Source organism: Cupressus sempervirens, chromosome 1, assembly GCF_028749045.1.
Source record: "Cupressus sempervirens isolate cs-2001-9-10 chromosome 1, ASM2874904v1, whole genome shotgun sequence".
Lineage (NCBI taxonomy): Eukaryota > Viridiplantae > Streptophyta > Pinopsida > Cupressales > Cupressaceae > Cupressus > Cupressus sempervirens.
In genome coordinates this window covers 501,756,512-501,776,000 of record NC_143118.1, presented here as the reverse complement: position 1 = coordinate 501,776,000, position 19,489 = coordinate 501,756,512, and the positions used below count along the sequence as shown (strand labels likewise).

Here is a 19,489-nt window from a genome sequence, read left to right as displayed (position 1 = left end):
TGGAATGCGTCAAACTTTCGATGCAATTATAGTGATGATGACTTTCGATGTTTTACTATCAAAATTTTGACCAGAATTACGTCGAACAATAGGTCGAAATTTACTAGTTTGTGAATTTGCACAACCATTTTGCTATCTAAGCTTAACTATTGTCATCTCACCTCATCATTATCTTATTTGACTATGGGACTTGTCGTATATCATACTTTCCAGTTCAAGCACACATGACAACATTATCAAATGCATATTTTTCAAATATTAAAATTTAGATGTATTTTTACAAGTTGTTGCTATCTACAACTACAACTCCACTCTAGTGATCTATTTGGCATTGTTCATTCTAAAAATGACATCTATCTAATAGTGAAGATGTGTAAGAACCAAAATCCACTAGCATTGCCACATATGGAAAAAAACCATAAAAGAAGTCGTCTAAAAGTTGAAAAGTCAAATTTTGACTACATATGCATAAGCACTTGTTCCCACTTTATCAAAGTTGAATTTAAATTACAGCAACATTCAAATGAGTTACAAAGATGAAACATGTCATCATAAATATCATAATTTGAACATATTTAATGTCATTTGAATCTAATACAAAGCCGGCCACATGGTGGTACTACAAATATATAAAAATGAAGAAATATACATATAACATGTCGATCTTATGTCACAAACTATGTTGACCTGCACACCGAACATAAGCATAGCTTTAGTACATCATATGGTATAAAACTTATGATAACATAAAACACATAAAATAACATGCTATCGGATCTACGAGTCCATCTACATATAGTCATGTCTCCAAGCCATCGGAACACTGTCCATTTGCTATCATGAGATGGAAGAGTGGCTCAGGTGATTTTACTACCCAACCATGGAATGGTTAGCTCCCTGAGGTTCTCTAGTTAAGAAGAACTCCCCAACCCTAGCATGAAAAATTTAGCAACTCGGCACAATTGGATCAAAAGGATCTGGTGTAGCCAAGTGATCTAATTCTACTTTACACATATGCCTAGTAGAAAATATACACATGGATGTGGAAGAGGGAAAACATAAATTAACCACGCATCTCAAACTTATGCAAAAAGTTTTCATGAGCTTGGCCAAGCATCAAAACCAGATAAATATAAAAGCCTATCGGGTAGCAAATGAGGAAAAACATTACAAGTTTTCTTATTAGTTTTACCCTCCCTTTTATGCAAACATTTAGCACCCCTCCTATTCAACATGTTTTTTTTTATTAAAAAGAAATTAGTTGTAAAGTCAAAGCATCACTACTTCCATATTTCCTTACATTCAAAGTTAAGATCCTATTCAAAAGATATTTAAACATAAATCATCAAAATTTGTATCTCGTTAATGTCTCGATTTGACTGTAAGATGATACACCATAACTTAGATATTATTTAAATCTTGTGAAAACATGAATCCATTTCTTAGATTTCCTCTTTTCCTACAACACTATTTTCAGCCAACTTCCAAATATAAATATACAACCTTTCTAAAGAGAAATTCACTTTTCCTTGGTCATTAAAAAAAAACACAATGTCATTTGTAGTTCATCAAAAAAAAATTAGCTATGAGTCTGTTTTGCAGATATAACTTATTCAAAACAGAATTATCAATATAAAAATTCCTTATGTATTTAAATGGCAACAATACTATTGTACAGAATTTGTTTCATATCATTTCCAGACAATGTGAAGGTTATGAATAAAATAGAAAGCAAATTTTTTTTTATCTATATTGTTATTAACTTGCAACATTTCTCACTTGTTTGGTTAGGATCTACTACTTTAATTTCACAGGCATACACGACTCCCGCAAAGTCACTATGGTTTGGTTGATTAAAATTTAACTCTGAATTTTTCTATCTCTTGGTCAAGATGAGACGGTTTAATGGTCAAGAAATATTGGAAACTGCATGCAACAACAACAAATATTTCTCCACTTGATAATCAAAACTCACCCTTTTGGTCCTTTTGGAGATTTCCATTTATTTGTTAATTATTGATTTCTGCACCACCCAGAAACTCTAAAGTAATTCAGAGAATATACCAAAATGAAAACTAATCCCAAGCATGCAGATTTTGCTGCTACTCTTCAAAAATAGCAATACTCAAATACGCATTCGATAATCACAATGAGGAAAAACAAATATACTCTCTAATCTATATGGATCCAAAACATCTGCACTATCAAAAGGATTATTCGTGGAAACAATTCATGTTGCTCCTTCATAACATTGATTTAGTAGTTCTGAGTTTATACGACATAGCAAAGAAAAACCAAGCTAAGGAATATTATTTATCCAAAATAATGAAAAAGCAATTTGTAACAGACAACAAGACCATTTCTGATCAACACACTATCAAATAAATAATCTCTTGGAGTAATATAACGTTAAGAAGCTGGAATGTTTGTGGAAAATGCAAGGTCTCTTCAGGAGTCAATTCACCCACACGAGCCTACTCTTCTTTTTCCCCCCCTTCCTTCCAAACCTTTAACACTTCTCTTCCACTAAAATTTTAGAGATTACCTTGCCAAGGAAAACGTCTTCCACCCCTCCCATTTGATAAGAAGCTCGATTTCATAATTGTGTCATTCCTTCCATTTCACCGACATTTGTAAAATTTCCACTGATTTTTGAGAGCAACTCCAGTTAAGATTTTGTATGACAAATTCACTCTTTGTTCTATTAATTGACAATAAATTTCTTCAACTAATAACTCTCATTTCAAATTAAGCATGTAATTACTACTTGAAAAATTAGGAGCATAATATTTTATTTAAAAGTCTAATCTATAATAATTCAAAAACAAATAGACAAATCTACTATTTTTTGTTTATTACTCTATAAATGTAAAAATCTGAAGAAAAATCATAACAAATGACTTATTCAAAATAAAATAAATTAAGAGTGTGTGCATACACCAATCAATCTCATACCAACCCTACCAAAGAGCCAAACTCCTCTACCTCAACACCCTTCGGCCTTCAGTACCTGCACACTCACAAACTTGCACAGGCCAAAGCACCAGTTCTGCCAACATAATAATAAGATTACATCATAAAATCAAATATGATATCTTATAACAAAATTCATGATCTCAATAACATTTAATAACATGAATTTTAAAATTCATCATTCGTTAACACCAAATTTGCACATGATTTAAAAAATCAATCATTTTCATAATCTAACCACAAGATATAAACATGTAAAATACAACCAAAACATTAACCAACATGTCACTAACTCATAATCAAATATATAATGACTATCATAATGAAAAGTAAATTAAATTACCCATTTAATAACATCGACAATAAAAGTCTAATCAGAGTCTAAAGCATTTGACTCAAGTCAAGTTATACATAGTCAAACATAGTCTAAGAGTCAAACTCATAACATATCCTAATAAATAGCATGTTGAAAAATGAGTCATGACAAGATGATAAAAAATAGTTCCATTTTTTGTTTTTTTTTTTTTTTTGGTAATTAACAGATCCACAAACATAAATCTTATCACTATGCATGTTAACAATGGCTACTTCTTCCCAAAAAACAATAAAAAATCCCCTTCCATTAATAGGACTAGTCATACCCTCAATTCATTCAGAAATCCACATTTTGTTCCCCTTCCACAAAAAAATCAATGTACCTATTGCATTCCAAGGTGCAATTGCTAATTTAATTGTAGCTAATTTTTTAGTTGTGTATTGAGAATGATTAAATTGTTTTGATAAGTTTGAAAGAATTAAATTAAATCAATGCATAAAAGTTGTATACAAATTGTTGACTTTTACTAATCTCTTTGGCTGATTCATTCATGCACTTGTGGTTTATCATATTCAAACATTTTATAGACTTGTTTTTTTCAATCTCTTGTTTTGTAACTAAACAATATAAAAACATGATTGTATAATTATTTTAAATCTAAAAATATCTATTATATTTTCTTATGCTGAAGAACATCTCAAAATCTTGGTAAGTGAATCTAAAAAGTTTTAGATTTAATGTAATATATTCATCATAAGATAAGCTAACCTCAAAAAATATTGAAAAGATTTTTAGTTTTTCTTTTACAAAGAAATTTCCTCATCCAAGAACAATTCACACAATTGTTCTATTTTGCGTCATATCAGAAAGTTTTACATCAAAAGACTTAATCGCAACAAGAGACCTTTATTTTTTTTACAGTAGTTATTACTATATGTTTATCTAACAAATGGACAAGCACACCCTTCAATTAGACATTGAAAAGACAATTAAGATGTAGTGCCATATGATGTCCACAAATAGGATTTCCCAACAAAACAAAAAAGCCTCGCCAATGGCAAAGCAGAATAAAATGGATAGCAGCACAGCACTCAACTTTCACCCCAAAAGAAAACAATATTGTATGCTCAAAAAAATATACGTACAAATAAAAATATATATGCCTCAAAAGTTCCAAAACAAACAAAAACAGCTGTTGTTTCCAAGAATACCACTAAGAAGTAATGTATCGAGCTGACAGCTATAATCAGGAATATGCTTTCGAATTCAACTGCTGAAGTGAAATCCTTTTACTAGGCTGCTAAACAAATCATCCTCTTAAACAAGAACTCAAATGGAAATTTTTCATGTGCTAGTGCTTCTCCCTTATTATGCCTGTATTAGTACTCGTAGCATTTTTCCCCATTTCTCGTTTCTTTGCCCGTTCCATTTTCCTTTTGCGCCATTCCTCCAGAGCTGCAAAGAAACGAAAATCATTTTAACACGTGCTACCATAAATCTAACTGAAAGGCATTCACATATCTTGCAAAACTAGCAAGATAAATTCGTCAATTTCGCAAATTTCCAAAACCGTTATTTAACGTAGAGATGCTAAGCTTTGCCATTTGAAAACTGAAGAAGTTTTAAACATTGAAGAAAAATACAAATTAACTCTTTTCAGACAGTATGGCAACCAAAAAATAAGGCTAAAAGCCACATATGTTCCACTGAATGGAAATCGAACATGTTCACAATACAGACTAAATTATCAAGTCTGCATTGTGAAGGACCGAGGGCTGACAAATTGGTGAAACCAAACGCTCCCAGCCTGCACTGAAGCAGCTGCTTTTAAAATGTAACTTTCTTGTACCTAACAAAATGAAACAATGTAACACGATTCACAAACTTCTAGTATCCAAAAAGAAAAGAAAGTGAAAATGTTTGGAGATGTTATAAGGGAGTTGTCCCAAATCCAATTATGACAGCTGTAAAGTACTGTGCATGGTTACCCTAATCCTCAACCTCTCTCATGTCCCCACCATGAAAAGCACAAGAAAAATTGTATTATTTTTAAGACGGCACAATTTTCGGTAACCCAAGCGATGAATCCTCTTCATAATATCATTTATCAATAATACTCTAAGCCAAGAAATAAATACAAGGAATCAACGTAACATTGACGAGCAATCCCCTTATGCATTGTTTGATTAACAAACATGGTGATTAGAATCGTTTAAGGAATTAGACTGGTGATTAAACTTAATGCTATCCAAGGAATAACAGCAATTCTATTTTAAGATGAAGCGATGGTTAATATAAAGGAAACAACATTCTCATCATGCTAAAACCAATCAATAACTAACAATGATTAAGAGAATTAAAGAAGTGATTGGGTTGGGTTACGAAGAAGCATGGTTAAGAAAGGTTATGACCACTCTAAATGGTGAGCAACTTCCAAAGGCCACCTTTCTTCAAAGAGTCAGAAAGATATAAAATAAAAGCCATTGAAGAAGAACAAGGAAGATTGAATCCGACAAGCAACCTTACATGTAATCTGCAGACATCTGAAAACAGTTAGATCAAATCATCAGAAATCCTATATAGTCTCTGTTATGGGAATTACCTTTTTGGTATGCAGCATGATAATGTTTCTGAACATAATTATCACATAATATGTATACATAGGCAATAATATATACTATCTACTTCCAGTATTGCTGCAATCTATCATGACAAGGTTAGTAAGGGAGACTCGCAAGAGGAAGAGAAGAGATGAACTTCCTTAATTGACCACCCCATGTCGGATGTCCAATGTGCCTGCCTCTTGGGTTTGGATGAAATGTTTTGGGCACCCTATTACGGCTTCCTCTCCAATCCATGCATTTATTGATGGTTGACAAACTTACATGTGGGTTGATGGATCAGCACGAATAGGAAAGGCAGAGATGGGCTCCACCACTGAGTAGACCACCCCATGCTGCATGTCCAAAGTGTCCGCTACTTGGGGCCGGTGCAAACTCACACCCTTGGGCTTAGATGAGGGATGTAATGGGTGCCCTATTGTGTTGCCTCATTCAACCCTCCAAATGATTGATTAGTATATTTAAGTATGTTGTTTATTAATTAAGTTCAGTATATTCTAATGTTATTACAAATGACCACTAATGCAACTGATTATATATGCAGTTATTGTGTATTAAGCCCTAACCCTAATAAAATAAAAGGAGTGATGTTTTTTAAAGAAAAAAATTGTGAGGGGCAGGTGAATTGCCAAAGTCCTCCTAGAAGTGAAATCATTATTTTGGGTCCTGAAAATAATGTCCATGTTATAATAGACAATGCTAAAAATTGTAGGGTAATATCTTTATTAGTGAAGGCAACATGTCATAGCACCTTTTTTTGGGTGCAACTAGAAAGTACTGGCATTGCTATTTAAGTTTCATGCTCATATATATGTGCATGTTATATAACGCAATTGTAACATCATGATCTGACATGTAAGTTTATAAAATGAGAGAGAACCCTTGTCAGTTTGATCGGTCAATAACATATATTTGTTTGCATTACTTAATTAGTGTTTGGAATTATAGTGGGAGGCATTCACTCTCCTCTGCCATAACAGCTATAGGAAGTACTAGTCTTCAATGTGCTTGGTTTTTGGGGATTTGTGGAGGAAAAGCAAGGACTGAAGAGCTATTTTAGGGGGGAATCCTTTGTTTGTACTTGGGGTCAAGGAAGGTTGATGGTTGGACTGCAAGTGATTTAGAGGAAGGGAAACTTAGGGTGTAGTCATCATGTTGGCGAAGTGTGTTTGTGTTGGTGACGAAGAACCAAATTGCCAAGTGGTCTTCTATCATTAATCTAAGCCTTATTTGAAGTAAAGCTCCTTGCTGCCCTAGTCTTATAAAATTAAACTGACCATTTTAGTGAAATATTCCATTTTAACATTTGTTAACCGTGTGTAGTCTTCTGAAAGCCTATGCTAAACATGTTGGATGAGGAAAATGTTGTTAAACTGTGATACTTTGTGTTAAGATTATGAGACTTATGAACAAAGACTCTGTATTGATAGTGCTCTCTTACAGGACCAAACCCGTTATAAGTCCTGTCTTTTCACACTGTCCATGCAGTTTATGTAAGTTTTTAACTTAATTCTACTTCTGTTCAAACCAGTTTGTTGCCCTGTTCGGGATTTCTATGATGAATGAAGTTAGCTTTTGACTTCCTTTTGTGGCTAGCTGTTAATTATTCTGTTCTGGATTTCAACATTAAAGGAATTAAGTTAATTTGGTCACAGTTTGATGTGGCATTTCAAACTCTAGCTAGACCTGGTCCGATTTGTCAATATTTTTTCCAACACAGGTATAACCCATGATTGTATGTTGGTATCTTCACCTACAATTTCTCTATCTTAAATGTAGTTGTTGAGGTTGTCAAGAGTTTGATAATTCCACTCTTAGGTGCGGCTTTTGGCTGGTTGTGCATCATTACTCATGGTCAACTTAGCCCCTCACACTCCCTTTAAAGATTATTCCATGGTTTCTTCAGTGTTGCAAACCTCATAACCTTGGAGGGAGTGTGGGGGGCTAAGTTGACCCTGAGTAACAATGCACAACCAGCCAAAAGCCGCACCTAAGAGTGGAATTATCAAACCCTTGATAACCTCAACAACTACGTTTAAGATAGAGAATGCACAAACACATCCCACTGTCCCCTGCCATCCCCATCCTGGAAACTTGTAGGAGAAAACCCATCCTTCTGAAGCGTCAGCTGGTAATCAAAATGTCATCTACTGCTCTTTCAAAATAGTATTAGGTTTGCATCACTGAAGCAACCATGGAATACTATTTTGAAAGAGTAGTAGATGATTATTTGATTACCAGCTGACACTTCAGAAGGATGGGTTTTCTCCTACAAGTTTCTGGGATGGGGCCGGCAGGGGACAATGGGATGTGCTTGTGCTACGAGGATACTTTTGGACCATTGTTTAGGGTATAGCTGTTAACATATAGGGATTATTTTTAAAATATAGAGAAATTTCAAATATGCACATCATAACATCGATAAAGCATTCATCGTGGATATTGAAGAAGCTTAATACATTCAGAAGTATTTGGAAAAGTAATTATGATTCATCGTTGTAGAAATTTCATTTTTTTCTATTAGAAATAGTTTATGAATAACATCATGGATTTCCACATATTTATCTAAAAAGCTGTCAAAATATATTATCTACGAATTGTATCAACTATGCTACTCATTCTACACTAGCAACACCATATTACATTACATCAAAAAATGGTAATTATTAAGCAAGTTCTAATTATAGCTAAATAAAAGGAGCTCTGGTCATCATCAGCCCCATGATCCCAGTATATTATTGCTTTCTTCAGAATGATCAGTGTCAAATGTGCCCAAAGGTGGAACAATATCTGGTGCAGCACCTTTATCCCAACTTGGTGCATCCTTTTGCTTTGGTTCTTTATTCTTAGCCTCAATCTCTGGAGATTTTGTCATCTTGTAGCACCTGTTCAGATGCTTCTATTTCCTCTTGGTCTCGTGTGTTTTTACAGGCATTGAAGAAATGAATCGATTTGACATCGGACTTATATATCAGCATCACTCCCTGTTGGGAAAGAATCGTAAATCTTCTTTTTGTAATTCAATAACTACAGATCCCTGTGTCATAATGAAAAGATGGCTGAGTTTATAATTAAACTTGGTAAGCCTTCTCTTATTCTGAAAGATTTCCTCGTTCCTTTTGGATCACACAAACAAAAGTATCTCACAAAATAAAGCAGTTTAAACCATGTTAAGAATGTCATAAAAAATGTGTACAAACCCAGCCAAAACATAAACCTATTGGTTTCCAAAACCGCAGATTGGAAATCTAAGAACTTGCCACTTCTCCAATAGGATTGCACAATCAATTTTGGCCAACGAATGAGAATCACCTTGATTCTCCTGCACTTTAGGCTCCATTACACCCAGGCGAGTAGACCTTCACCTTGAACACTGACTAGTTCAAAGCATTTCTATAGCGAGTTTAAGCTTTTTGAGTTCTCTAGTTGGCTAAGTCCTTGAACTCAATCAAAATGAATTTATGTGCTCGCTTGAAATGAATGTTTTGTATAAGGTTTTTAACAATAGATTTGATGCTTGTAAGAAGGAAATTATAGATTTTCTAACTTCAGTAATAAAAAGACCAATGCCTCTGCTCATTTGGGCAATAGAGTCAACTCCAATGAAAATTATCACATACAACTTTATAAAAGTTCTATGCACTAATACTGTCAACAACTTAATAATCAGGATGCAACAGACCAAATATGTATGCAATCTTAAATTAGTCCAGATTGAACTTTAACTCCTCTGGTAGGGAGACAAACTGGACACAAATATGGAAACAATTTGATATTTCATTACATCTATGCTGATCGCTTTCAAGATGCTAAATGACATTTAAATTTAGATTTAGATTTTATGAAATTTAAAGATAAATATAAAGGATGAATCAATTGCAGTTTAAGTCTCCATGCCTTGAATAAAAAAAACAAAGGACCATTTATTTTATTATTAAAATAAAATAAATGAATTTATGTTATTGTAATGTCCCTTTCTCTGCGCTAGGCCTTTCTGGAGCCTTGTTGGTCTATCTTTCCATCCGGATAGGCTAAGGGCATTAGCCTACAAGATGCCAACCAATAACAAGAATTTATTTGGTTTCGTTTAGAAAAATATTTAAGTTGAGGAGCTTTCTATAGTTAAGTCACTTAATTTTATAAAATGGATTTATAAAGTTACTTTATGACTTAAAGTCATTTTTATAACAAAAGTAACTTAAGTGACTAGAAGACAAAAATGGTTTTTATCCCACATTGCCTAGTTGTTAGTACTTCCCCTCATATTGAGGTTATAAAAGCAATGAGCTTCCTTGAGATTGACACCATGAAATATATCAACATATTGAAAGATGAAATTGGTTGCTTAAATGTGACTGGTTTTCTTAAGGACGAAACCCCTTAAGAAGAGTTGAGAGGTTGGATGTAGTCCCAGCACCTCATTTTACTTCACTCAAGCTCGAAATTGGAGGCAACATATTGAAGTCGACAAGGATCACTCTTAAGATTGTGGTAAGTTTTGCGTTTAGTTATTTGGCAAGTGCAATTTATACTATACAAATGCAACATTCCAAGCAAGTTGAACATTCAAATACGAGGAGGGATATGGAGAGGTTTACTTCATCAAAGCACCACAGGCAGATTGGGGAAGTCGACACGGCACTCGAACAGGGAGTTCCTTTGGCAAGCATTGGGGAGTTGGCATCATATCAAGTCCACGAGTTAACAGGACGTGAAAGTGAGGGACTGGTTGTAAATGGTGTAAGCCCGGACATGAGAGTGGATAGCATGTTCGAAGCCAAGAAACCCATGGTTCACAAGGCTTAGCTTCGAATCGAAATTCAAGGGAATGAATGTGATGTTAAAGTAGTTATTGCGTGGAGCAGTGTCCGAGGTTTATCGCACCTTTAGAGCAGACCATGGGAAGTGTGAACAAGCAGTCAACCTTGTGCGAGGAGTATATACAGATGTTCACCATCCCTCCGGAAGGGATCCAGAGTAGTTGGCAGCTTGAGCAAGGGAAAGAAACGAACGAGTTTGTTTGACGAACTTCTCTCTCAACAAAACCATTCCAGGTAGACCCAGCTACATACAAGAGTGGTTTGCCGGCATGATTAAGTTGGAGGAATCTCCTAAATCGCATGTTGTAACTCCAAAATGACTCCAACCCATAGATGAGGCAATACACATCCTATCTGTGCTCATATTGTACTTACTCTAGATGTTCGAAACCGATTTTGTGGTAAACCAAATTGCATTTCCGAACATATTATATACTATCGCATGTGTCTATTATTAAAAACATTGGAGATTTGAATATATGGTTGAATCATTGGCAATAACTGGCAAAAGAAAACAATGAGTTGCACCCACTGTTTGACAAAATACAAAATTGACACCAATTCATAACTCAAAATTATTAAAAATATAAAGTAGAACAGCAAAGAATAGTATAATGGTATCAGAGCCACAAGACTTGCCAACTTGTGGGTAAACCATTGGAATTGCAAGCTGGATGAAATAGGAAAAATGTCAAACTAGGTATGAATAGGGAGCTAAGTTTAGACATATCCAACCTAAACAAATAGAATCTTCAGACTAGATTGATATTGAGGATAGTTATACAGTTGATGAGGAGTCAACCCTTAAGACAAGCATACAGAGTTAACAGGTTGAACAAGCTGAACAGGTACAAGTCACTCAAATGGCTCAAGATGCTAATGATTAGGAACGGGAAATGAGGGAAACCTTGCACGCTATTAGAGATGGACAGAATAATATCGCTATTGTACTTCAGAAGCTTCTAGGTACTATGCAGCAGCTAGCATTGATACACAAGAGAGCACCAAGTCATCATAGTGGAGGTGGTAGTGTGGCAGGATCACCTTGGGCTGCTAAGGCCTCCACAGAGAACACTAACAGGCCATTGATGCCCATTTTCACTGAGAATAATGCCAAGGAAGAGGTAGCCCAACTTGCGGCAATAGACTTACTTCTAGATAATGTTATGGCTATGTATTGTGAGTGGGATCTGTTCCTTGATTCAGTTAAGTAGGATTTGACCTTTATTCAATACATGAATAAAAAAAGAGAGTCAGAAAGGACACAACAAGACAAGAGGCCTAGGGCACCAAATAGAGACTTGAAGCACGCCATGAACAAGTTACCCTCCCCAATTTTGATGGCAGCTGTAAGACGTCAGCTAGGGCCTGGATTCACAAGTTAGATACACTCCTAACACTCAAACCCATGTCGGAAACAGAAGCTATTAAATTTGCCACAAATGAATTTAGAAGGAGCAGCATATGATTGGTGGCATCATGGACTAGTCACCCAAGATCATGGTCTCATTACATCTTACGAGACTCTTTTAGCTCTAAGTTGATCAGTCATTTTGAGAGGAAGGAAATTGAGGTTTACTACAGGGATTTAGTGCAGTTGCGACAGAGTGGATCTTTAGATGACTTCATTGATGTGTTTCAGCGGATCTTTGTTATGGTTCTGGATATGACAGAAATGCGTAAGGTAATGTTGTTCACAAAGGGTTTATAGGATAGATTGCGAGGTTTGGTAAAGGTATTTAAACCAGATACTTTGGATGATGTTATTAAGATGGCACGTGATCCAAACTCACCTTATTCAATACTATAGCCTCCTAAGAAACCTTATAAGGGGTCCACTTCGATCTAGAGGAACAAGAATCAGAATAAGACTTTCCCCCCAAGGTTGGATTTTGAGACATGGAATGAACTGAGGAGAAAGAAGTTATGTTTCACTTGTAGGGAACCATGGACACCGGATCATAGGTGACTTGGCAAAGGTAAGATACATTATCTTGAAGTTCTCTTGAAAGAGGAGGATGAGCAGCAAGGAGGCAGCGATATTGATGGCAGCGATGAGGAAGGAAGTGAGGAGCAACCTCTTAAAGAGAGGAAGGAGTCCACTCCTGGGCAGTCCCCTTTTATGACCTCCCTTTCTAGTGATTTTACTAGTCACCCCTTTCGTTTGAAGGGCATAGTTAGGGGGCAATGTATTGTGTGTTTTTTAGATACAGGTGCATCATATAATTTCATAAGCACATGCTGGATATCAAAGAGAAGGTTACAGGTTGATGATATACCTGAATTTGAAGTTAGGGTAACAGGAAATGATAGATAAAGGTGCACAGGGAAAGTGCCAGGGCTTTCAATTCACTTTGATATCTTCTAGAGGCAGATTTTTATGTTGTTGATTTGGATGGTTTAGATGCCATGTTGGGTAGGTAGTGGTTATAGACTATCGGCAAGTATACAGTTGATCATGGTAAGATGCAGCTGGAATTCTTACATGATGGTCGACAAGTGATTCTCAAGGCCATGCCAGAGGGTGAACCCAGAGTGATTTCAGCTCACAGGATGAAGACTATTATGAGGCATGATGACATTGAATGTGCGGCACATTGTTTCATCTCCTCTAAGGCTACATTAGATTCAGGACAGCAGTTTCACTGTGATATTTAGCCGGTGCTTGATAAGCACAAGAGGGTTTTTGAAGACATGCCCCCAGGTATTCCCCCAAATAGAGGGTTTGAGGCTTGAGCATATCATCGAGTTAGAGGAGGGCGCCAACCCCATCATTACCACCCTTATCATCACCCCAGGCACTATAAAGAAGAAATATAGAAAGGACAATTAAGGAACTCTTAGACATGGGACATATCAGAACCAACTCCAACCCTTTTGCTTCTTTGGTAGTTTTGGTGAAGAAGGATGGTACTCTTTGCATGTGTATTGATTACTGTGCTCTCAACAAGAGGGCCATTAAGAATAAGTACCCTATTCCTCGCATTGATGAGTTATTAGATGAGCTACAAGGAGTAGTCTATTTCTCGGAGATAGATCTTCGATTTGGACACCATCAAATACGTGTTCGTGAGGAGGAAGTGCATAAAACAGCCTTCCGATGCCACTACGGACACTATGAGTTCTTGGTTATGCCATTTTAGCTCACTAATGTGCCGGCCACATTTCAGTCATGTATGAACCATATTTTTAAAAAGCAGTTGCACAAGAGCGTGTTAGTATTCTTTGATGATATCCTGATTTTTAGCAAGACTTGGGAGGAGCATTTGTAGCACCTAAATGAGGTACTTAATATTATGGAGGAGCATTTATTGTTTGCGAAGGAATCAAAGTGTGAGTTTTGATTCACTAAGATTCTTTACCTTGGACACGTGATTGGTGCAAATGGGGTTAAGGTAACCAGGAAAAGATACAAGCAATCCTAAATTAGCCGCCTCCGAGGAATGTATCAAATTTGAGAGGCTTCCTTAGTCTTCGCTCTCATTATTGGAGGTTCGCTAGAGACTTCTCTCAGACAGCAGCTCTCCTCACCTATCTTACACGAAAAGGGGCACTCAAGTGGATGGATGATGCAGAGGTAGTCTTTGATAAGCTCAAGAAAGTGATGAGCACATGCCCAAATTTGGCACTTCCCGACTCCTCTCGCCCTTTTGTCTTAGAGTGTGATGCTTCAAGGAACGAAATTGGTGCAGTTTTGATGCAGGATACGCATTTGATAGCTTATAAGAATCGGATGCTCAAGGATAGTGAGAGATTGTACTCCACCTATGACAAGGAAATGTGAGCCATTATGCACACTTTAACTAAGTTTAGACAGTACTTGGTGGGTGGAAAATTCACAATTAAGACAGACCACAACAACCTACGATATTTCTTAGCATAGAAGGACTAGAATGAAAGACAACAAAAGTGGGTCAGCAAGATTCAGGCCTATGATTTTGATATCGAGAATGTTAAGGGTAAGAACAATATAGTTGCTAACGCTCTTTCCAGGAGACCTTTAGTAATAGAGTGTTGTGTCATTTCAGAGATATCAACAGATTGGAAGTCCCAATTATTGGTTAAGTATTCTAGGAATACTCAAGCTTGTCAGATCATGGATGGGCAACTTCAGGACAGAAGGTGCAAGGTACTTGATGATATGATTTTTTCTAAGGATAGAATTTACCTCATGCCAAAGTCTAAGCTCAAGGTAAAAATTATGAATGCCCTTCGTGACGTGCCATCAGCTAGACTTCTAGGTTTTTTCAAAACCTATAGACAGGTCAGAGAAAGGTTTTCATGGAAGGGCCTCAAGGACAATGTCCTTCAACATGTTAAAGAATGTCAAACTTGTCAGCAGAACAAGTCAGAGCATGAGTTTCCAGTCAGATTATTACAACCTCTTCCTATTCCAGCATAGAAATGGGAGGGTATCTCCATGGACCTTATTATAGGATTGTTGAGAGTCCAGGGCAGAGATTCCATTTTTGTGGTTGTGGACAAATTGACTAAGTTTTCTCATTTCTATGCTATAGCGGCAAACTGGTCAACCTCTCAGGTAGCCAAGTTTTTTCGGGAGGTTTTCCATCTACATGGTCTACCTCGAACCATTGTGAACGACAAGGATAGAAAAATTCTCAACACTTTTTGGCAAGAATTATTCAGATTGGCAGGTACGAAATTGACACCCAACACAAGTTACCACCCACAAACGGACGGGCAAACTGAGATAGTAAATAAATGGGTGGAGGGTTATCTCCAAAACTATGTAGTGGGGCAAAAGAGAGCCTGGGTTAAATGGTTGTATTTAGGAGAGTACTGCTACAACTCCTACTACATGTCCATCTCGATGACACCATTTCGAGCTCTCTATGGTAGCAAGCCACTATCATTCGTAGATCTAGCCTTATAGGACAGCAGAGCACCGCTAGCAACAGATTGGATACAGGCCCAGCAAGACATTCTCAGAGCTCTTCAGGAGAACATCTTACAAGCTTAGAATCAACAGAAGATGTACGTTGATCACCACCGGACAAAGTGGAGTTCTCAGTCAGGGGACATGGTTTATCTTCGCCTCCAACCTTACATGCAGAGCTCCTTGAAGAAGAGTGGATCCAAAAAGCTTCACCCTAGATTTTATGGTCCCTATTGCATTACAAGGAGGGTTGGCGAGGTTTCTTATGAGATGGAATTGCCAAATGACAACATAATCCATAATGTTTTTCGCGTGTCTTGCCTCAAGAAGGCAATTGGTCAACATGTAGTGCCTTCCATTGGATTGCCCCCACTTGAGGTGGAAGTGAAACTAGTTTTGGTTCCAGTCGAGGTGATTGACATTAGAGAAAGGAAGTTGCGTAATAGATCCATCAGGGAGTATTTAATTTGTTGGAAAGATTTGTCATATGAAGATGCCACTTGGGAGGGTGAACCAATCTTGCAACATCCGGCACTGAGATTGCTTGAGGCCAAGCAATCCCAAGAAGGGAGGACTATAATGTCCCCTTCTCCGCACCAGGCTTTTTTGGTGCCTTGTTGGTCTATCTTTCCATCCAGATAGGCTAACGACATCAATCTAGAGGATGTCAGCCAATCACAGGAATTTATTTGGATTTGTTTGGGGAAATATTTAAGTTGAGTTTTTCTATAGTTAAGTCACTTTATTTTATAAAGTGTATTTATAAAGTTACTTTATGACTTAAAGTCATTTTTATAACAAAAGTAACTTAAGTGACTAGAAGATGAAAATGACTTTTATCTCACATTGCCTAGTTGTTTGTATTTCCCCTCATATCGAGGTTATAAAAGCAATGACCTTCCTTGGGATTGACACCATAAAATATATCAACATATTGAAAGATGAAATTGGTTTCTTAAATGTGACTGATTTTCTTAAGGATGAAACCCCTTAAGAAGAGTTGAGAGGCTGGACATAGACCCAACACCTCATTTCACTGCACTCAGGCACAAAACTGGAGGCAGCATATTGAAGTCAGCAAGGATCACTCTTAAGATTGTGGTAAGTTTTGCATTTAGTTATCTGGCAAGTGAAATTTATACTGTACAAATACAACATTCCAAGCAGGTTGAACATTCAACTATGGGGAGAGATATTGGGAGGTTTACTTCATCATACCACTGCAAGCAGATTGAGGAAGGAGACACGGCACTTGAACAAGGAGTTCCTTTGGCAAGCATTGGGGAGTTGGCATCAGATTAGGTCCATGAGTTGACAAGACATGGAAGTGAGGGACTGGTTCTAAACAGTGTAAGCCCAGACAGGAGAGTGGATAGCATGTTCGAAGCCAAGAAACCCATGGTTCACAAGGCTTAGCATCGGATTGAAATTTGAGGGAATGAATGTGTTGTTGAAGTAGTTATTGCGTGGAGCAGTGTTTGAGATTTATTGCACCTCTAGAGTAGACCACGCGAAGTGTGAACAGGGAATCAACCTTGTGCAAGGAGTATATATAGAGGTTCACCATCCCTCCAGAAGGTGTCCAGAGTAGTAGGCACCCTGAGCAAGGGAAAGAAACGAACAATTCTGGTTGACGAACTACTCTCCCGACAGAGCCATTCTGGCTAGACCCAGCTACATCCAAGAGTGGTTTGCCGGCACAATTAAGTTGGAGGAATCTCATGAATCGCATGTTGTAACTCCAAAACGATTCCAACCCATAGATGAGGTAATACACATCCTGTCTATGTTCATATTGTATTTACTCTAGATATTCTAAATCGAGTTTGTGGTAAATCAATTACATTTCCAAACATATTATATACTGTCGCATGTGTCTATTGTGAAAAAAATTGGAGATTTGAATATATGGTTGATTTATTGGCAATAATCGGCAAAAGAAGAAAACAATGATTTGCACCCACTGTTTGACAAAATACCAAATTGACACCAATTCATAACTCAATTATTAAAAATATGAAGTAGAATAGCAAAGAATAGTACAATTATAGTCATATTTAAGCTTTTCATTCCTCCTTACAAGTAAGATATTTCTTCTAATTGCTTATTTTCGAATATTCTCTTTTTGGAATGTCTTGTATTTTTTTTTGTCTTCTCCCCATTTTATATTTTAAATATAAAGGGACATGACCTTTTACATTCAAAATCATACCTCTTTGAAAATAAATCGCACCTCTTCTTATTTAATCAGTTTCTCAAAATCATTCCTTATTGACCTTAATAGATTTATTTGAATACTTCATAACTTTGATTTTGAATTAATCTTGATATTTTCTTGCTTCATATCGCCTCTTTACTAAAATAGCTTCTCTCATGGAGATCATTGGCAACACATTCTGTATTCATTTTCTTTTCTGCAATTCCTATAGACGACACATTAGAAATATAGGATGTCTTCGAAATACTTTTGATGATATTTTCCAGTACATATTGTTGCCTTATAAAGTGGTCTATGCTTGGACAGTAATCATCGCTTCACTTTTATCGTAATTGTTACTGAGAACTAATCCCTTTTCAACTCTTAACGATATATGCCCTCTGTTCAGATTATCGGGAATCCATCACAGTACACTCGCTAATCCCAGATTTGATGAATTGTCCTCTGAGGTTTCTTCAAGAATGACGTGTGCTTGAAGTTCAGACAGATAGAATTTGACGGTTTAAAGTCTCTAGTTGTGTATCATATGTTTCTTGGCTACATCTCGAATACATGTCTTGAATCGTATGTATGTCTTCATATAACCTCCTCATCAAAAATCAGGGACGTCGCAATTCCATTTCTTCTCACTGGTGTGTCTCCCTCTTAGATTGGACATTTTGGTTTAGGGCATGGACACTAATCAAAGTATGGTGCCTAGGATTTACAAAATTATGATTTGTTGAAAAGACTTAATACATTCAAACAAATATAACTGGTGGGTGTGGATTCATTCCTCTATGCCATTTTGAGATCGTTGCTTTGACCACTCTCCATCATTGTCTGGGACTGTTCTGCTAATTCTTGTTTGTTGTTTAATACTGAATTTCTTTTCCTATTAAAATACAATGACCATACTCCTTTTATTTGTTGGATGTAGACAAATATATGCTACTTCAATTCATACATTCTGACGGCATCATTGTTCTCGTCTCATACTAATGAATATAGATGAGGTATCTCATCATATATAGCATTCTCATGTATAACTATATCCAGCTCTATAGACTTGAACTCTTCATAATTTCACCAATTTCAATCATCTATATTAATATCTGACTTCAGTGATAAGATTTCTAATAGTCTCCTACATTATCTCTCAAATGGAGGTCCCAAATTTTGCATAACTTTAGAGCTCCATCACAAACCATGACAACCCAGGAGATATGTTCCAAACCACTAGCTGACCAAGGAAGAGAGATGACATCTGAGAAGCAAAGGAACACTCAATAAAAAAGATGACTCATAGTCCCAAGTACATTACACAAAGAACATGTTCACAATCCAAGGAATTTAAAACATCACACATAACAACCTTTTTAAGTAGAATCTGACACCTAAGACAGGGTTCTTTTGGTTCACACAAACTCTTCCACATCCTGCTCAGAACAAAATTTCACTTAGGCTCAGACCAGTGACGACCCCAAGATGCATTGATCCATGCAATAATCTGGGCTCCATCTCTTTACATCTAGTAAATCCCATTCACCCTGATCTCAGTAAAAGCCTAAAAGGAGTCTTATTCATCCACTTCAACTGATCCAGAAATTGCTAAGTACTAAGAATTTTCCCAGGAAAAAAGGAACCAATGGCTTTTCTAATCAA

The 19,489-nt window shown here is 36.5% G+C and overlaps 1 protein-coding gene across 1 annotated transcript in view; it reads right to left on the bottom strand.

Moving 5' to 3' along the window:
* Window positions 1–4,175: 4,175 nt before the first annotated feature.
* LOC149578435 (uncharacterized) overlaps window positions 4,176–19,489 on the bottom strand; it is an 82,375-nt gene continuing 67,061 nt past the window's right edge. The window contains exon 4 of the mRNA XM_089829090.1: window positions 4,176–4,744. Within this exon, the coding sequence (XP_089685216.1) occupies window positions 4,641–4,744 (104 nt within the window). The 3' untranslated portion in view covers window positions 4,176–4,640. The remainder of the gene's footprint in view (window positions 4,745–19,489) is intronic.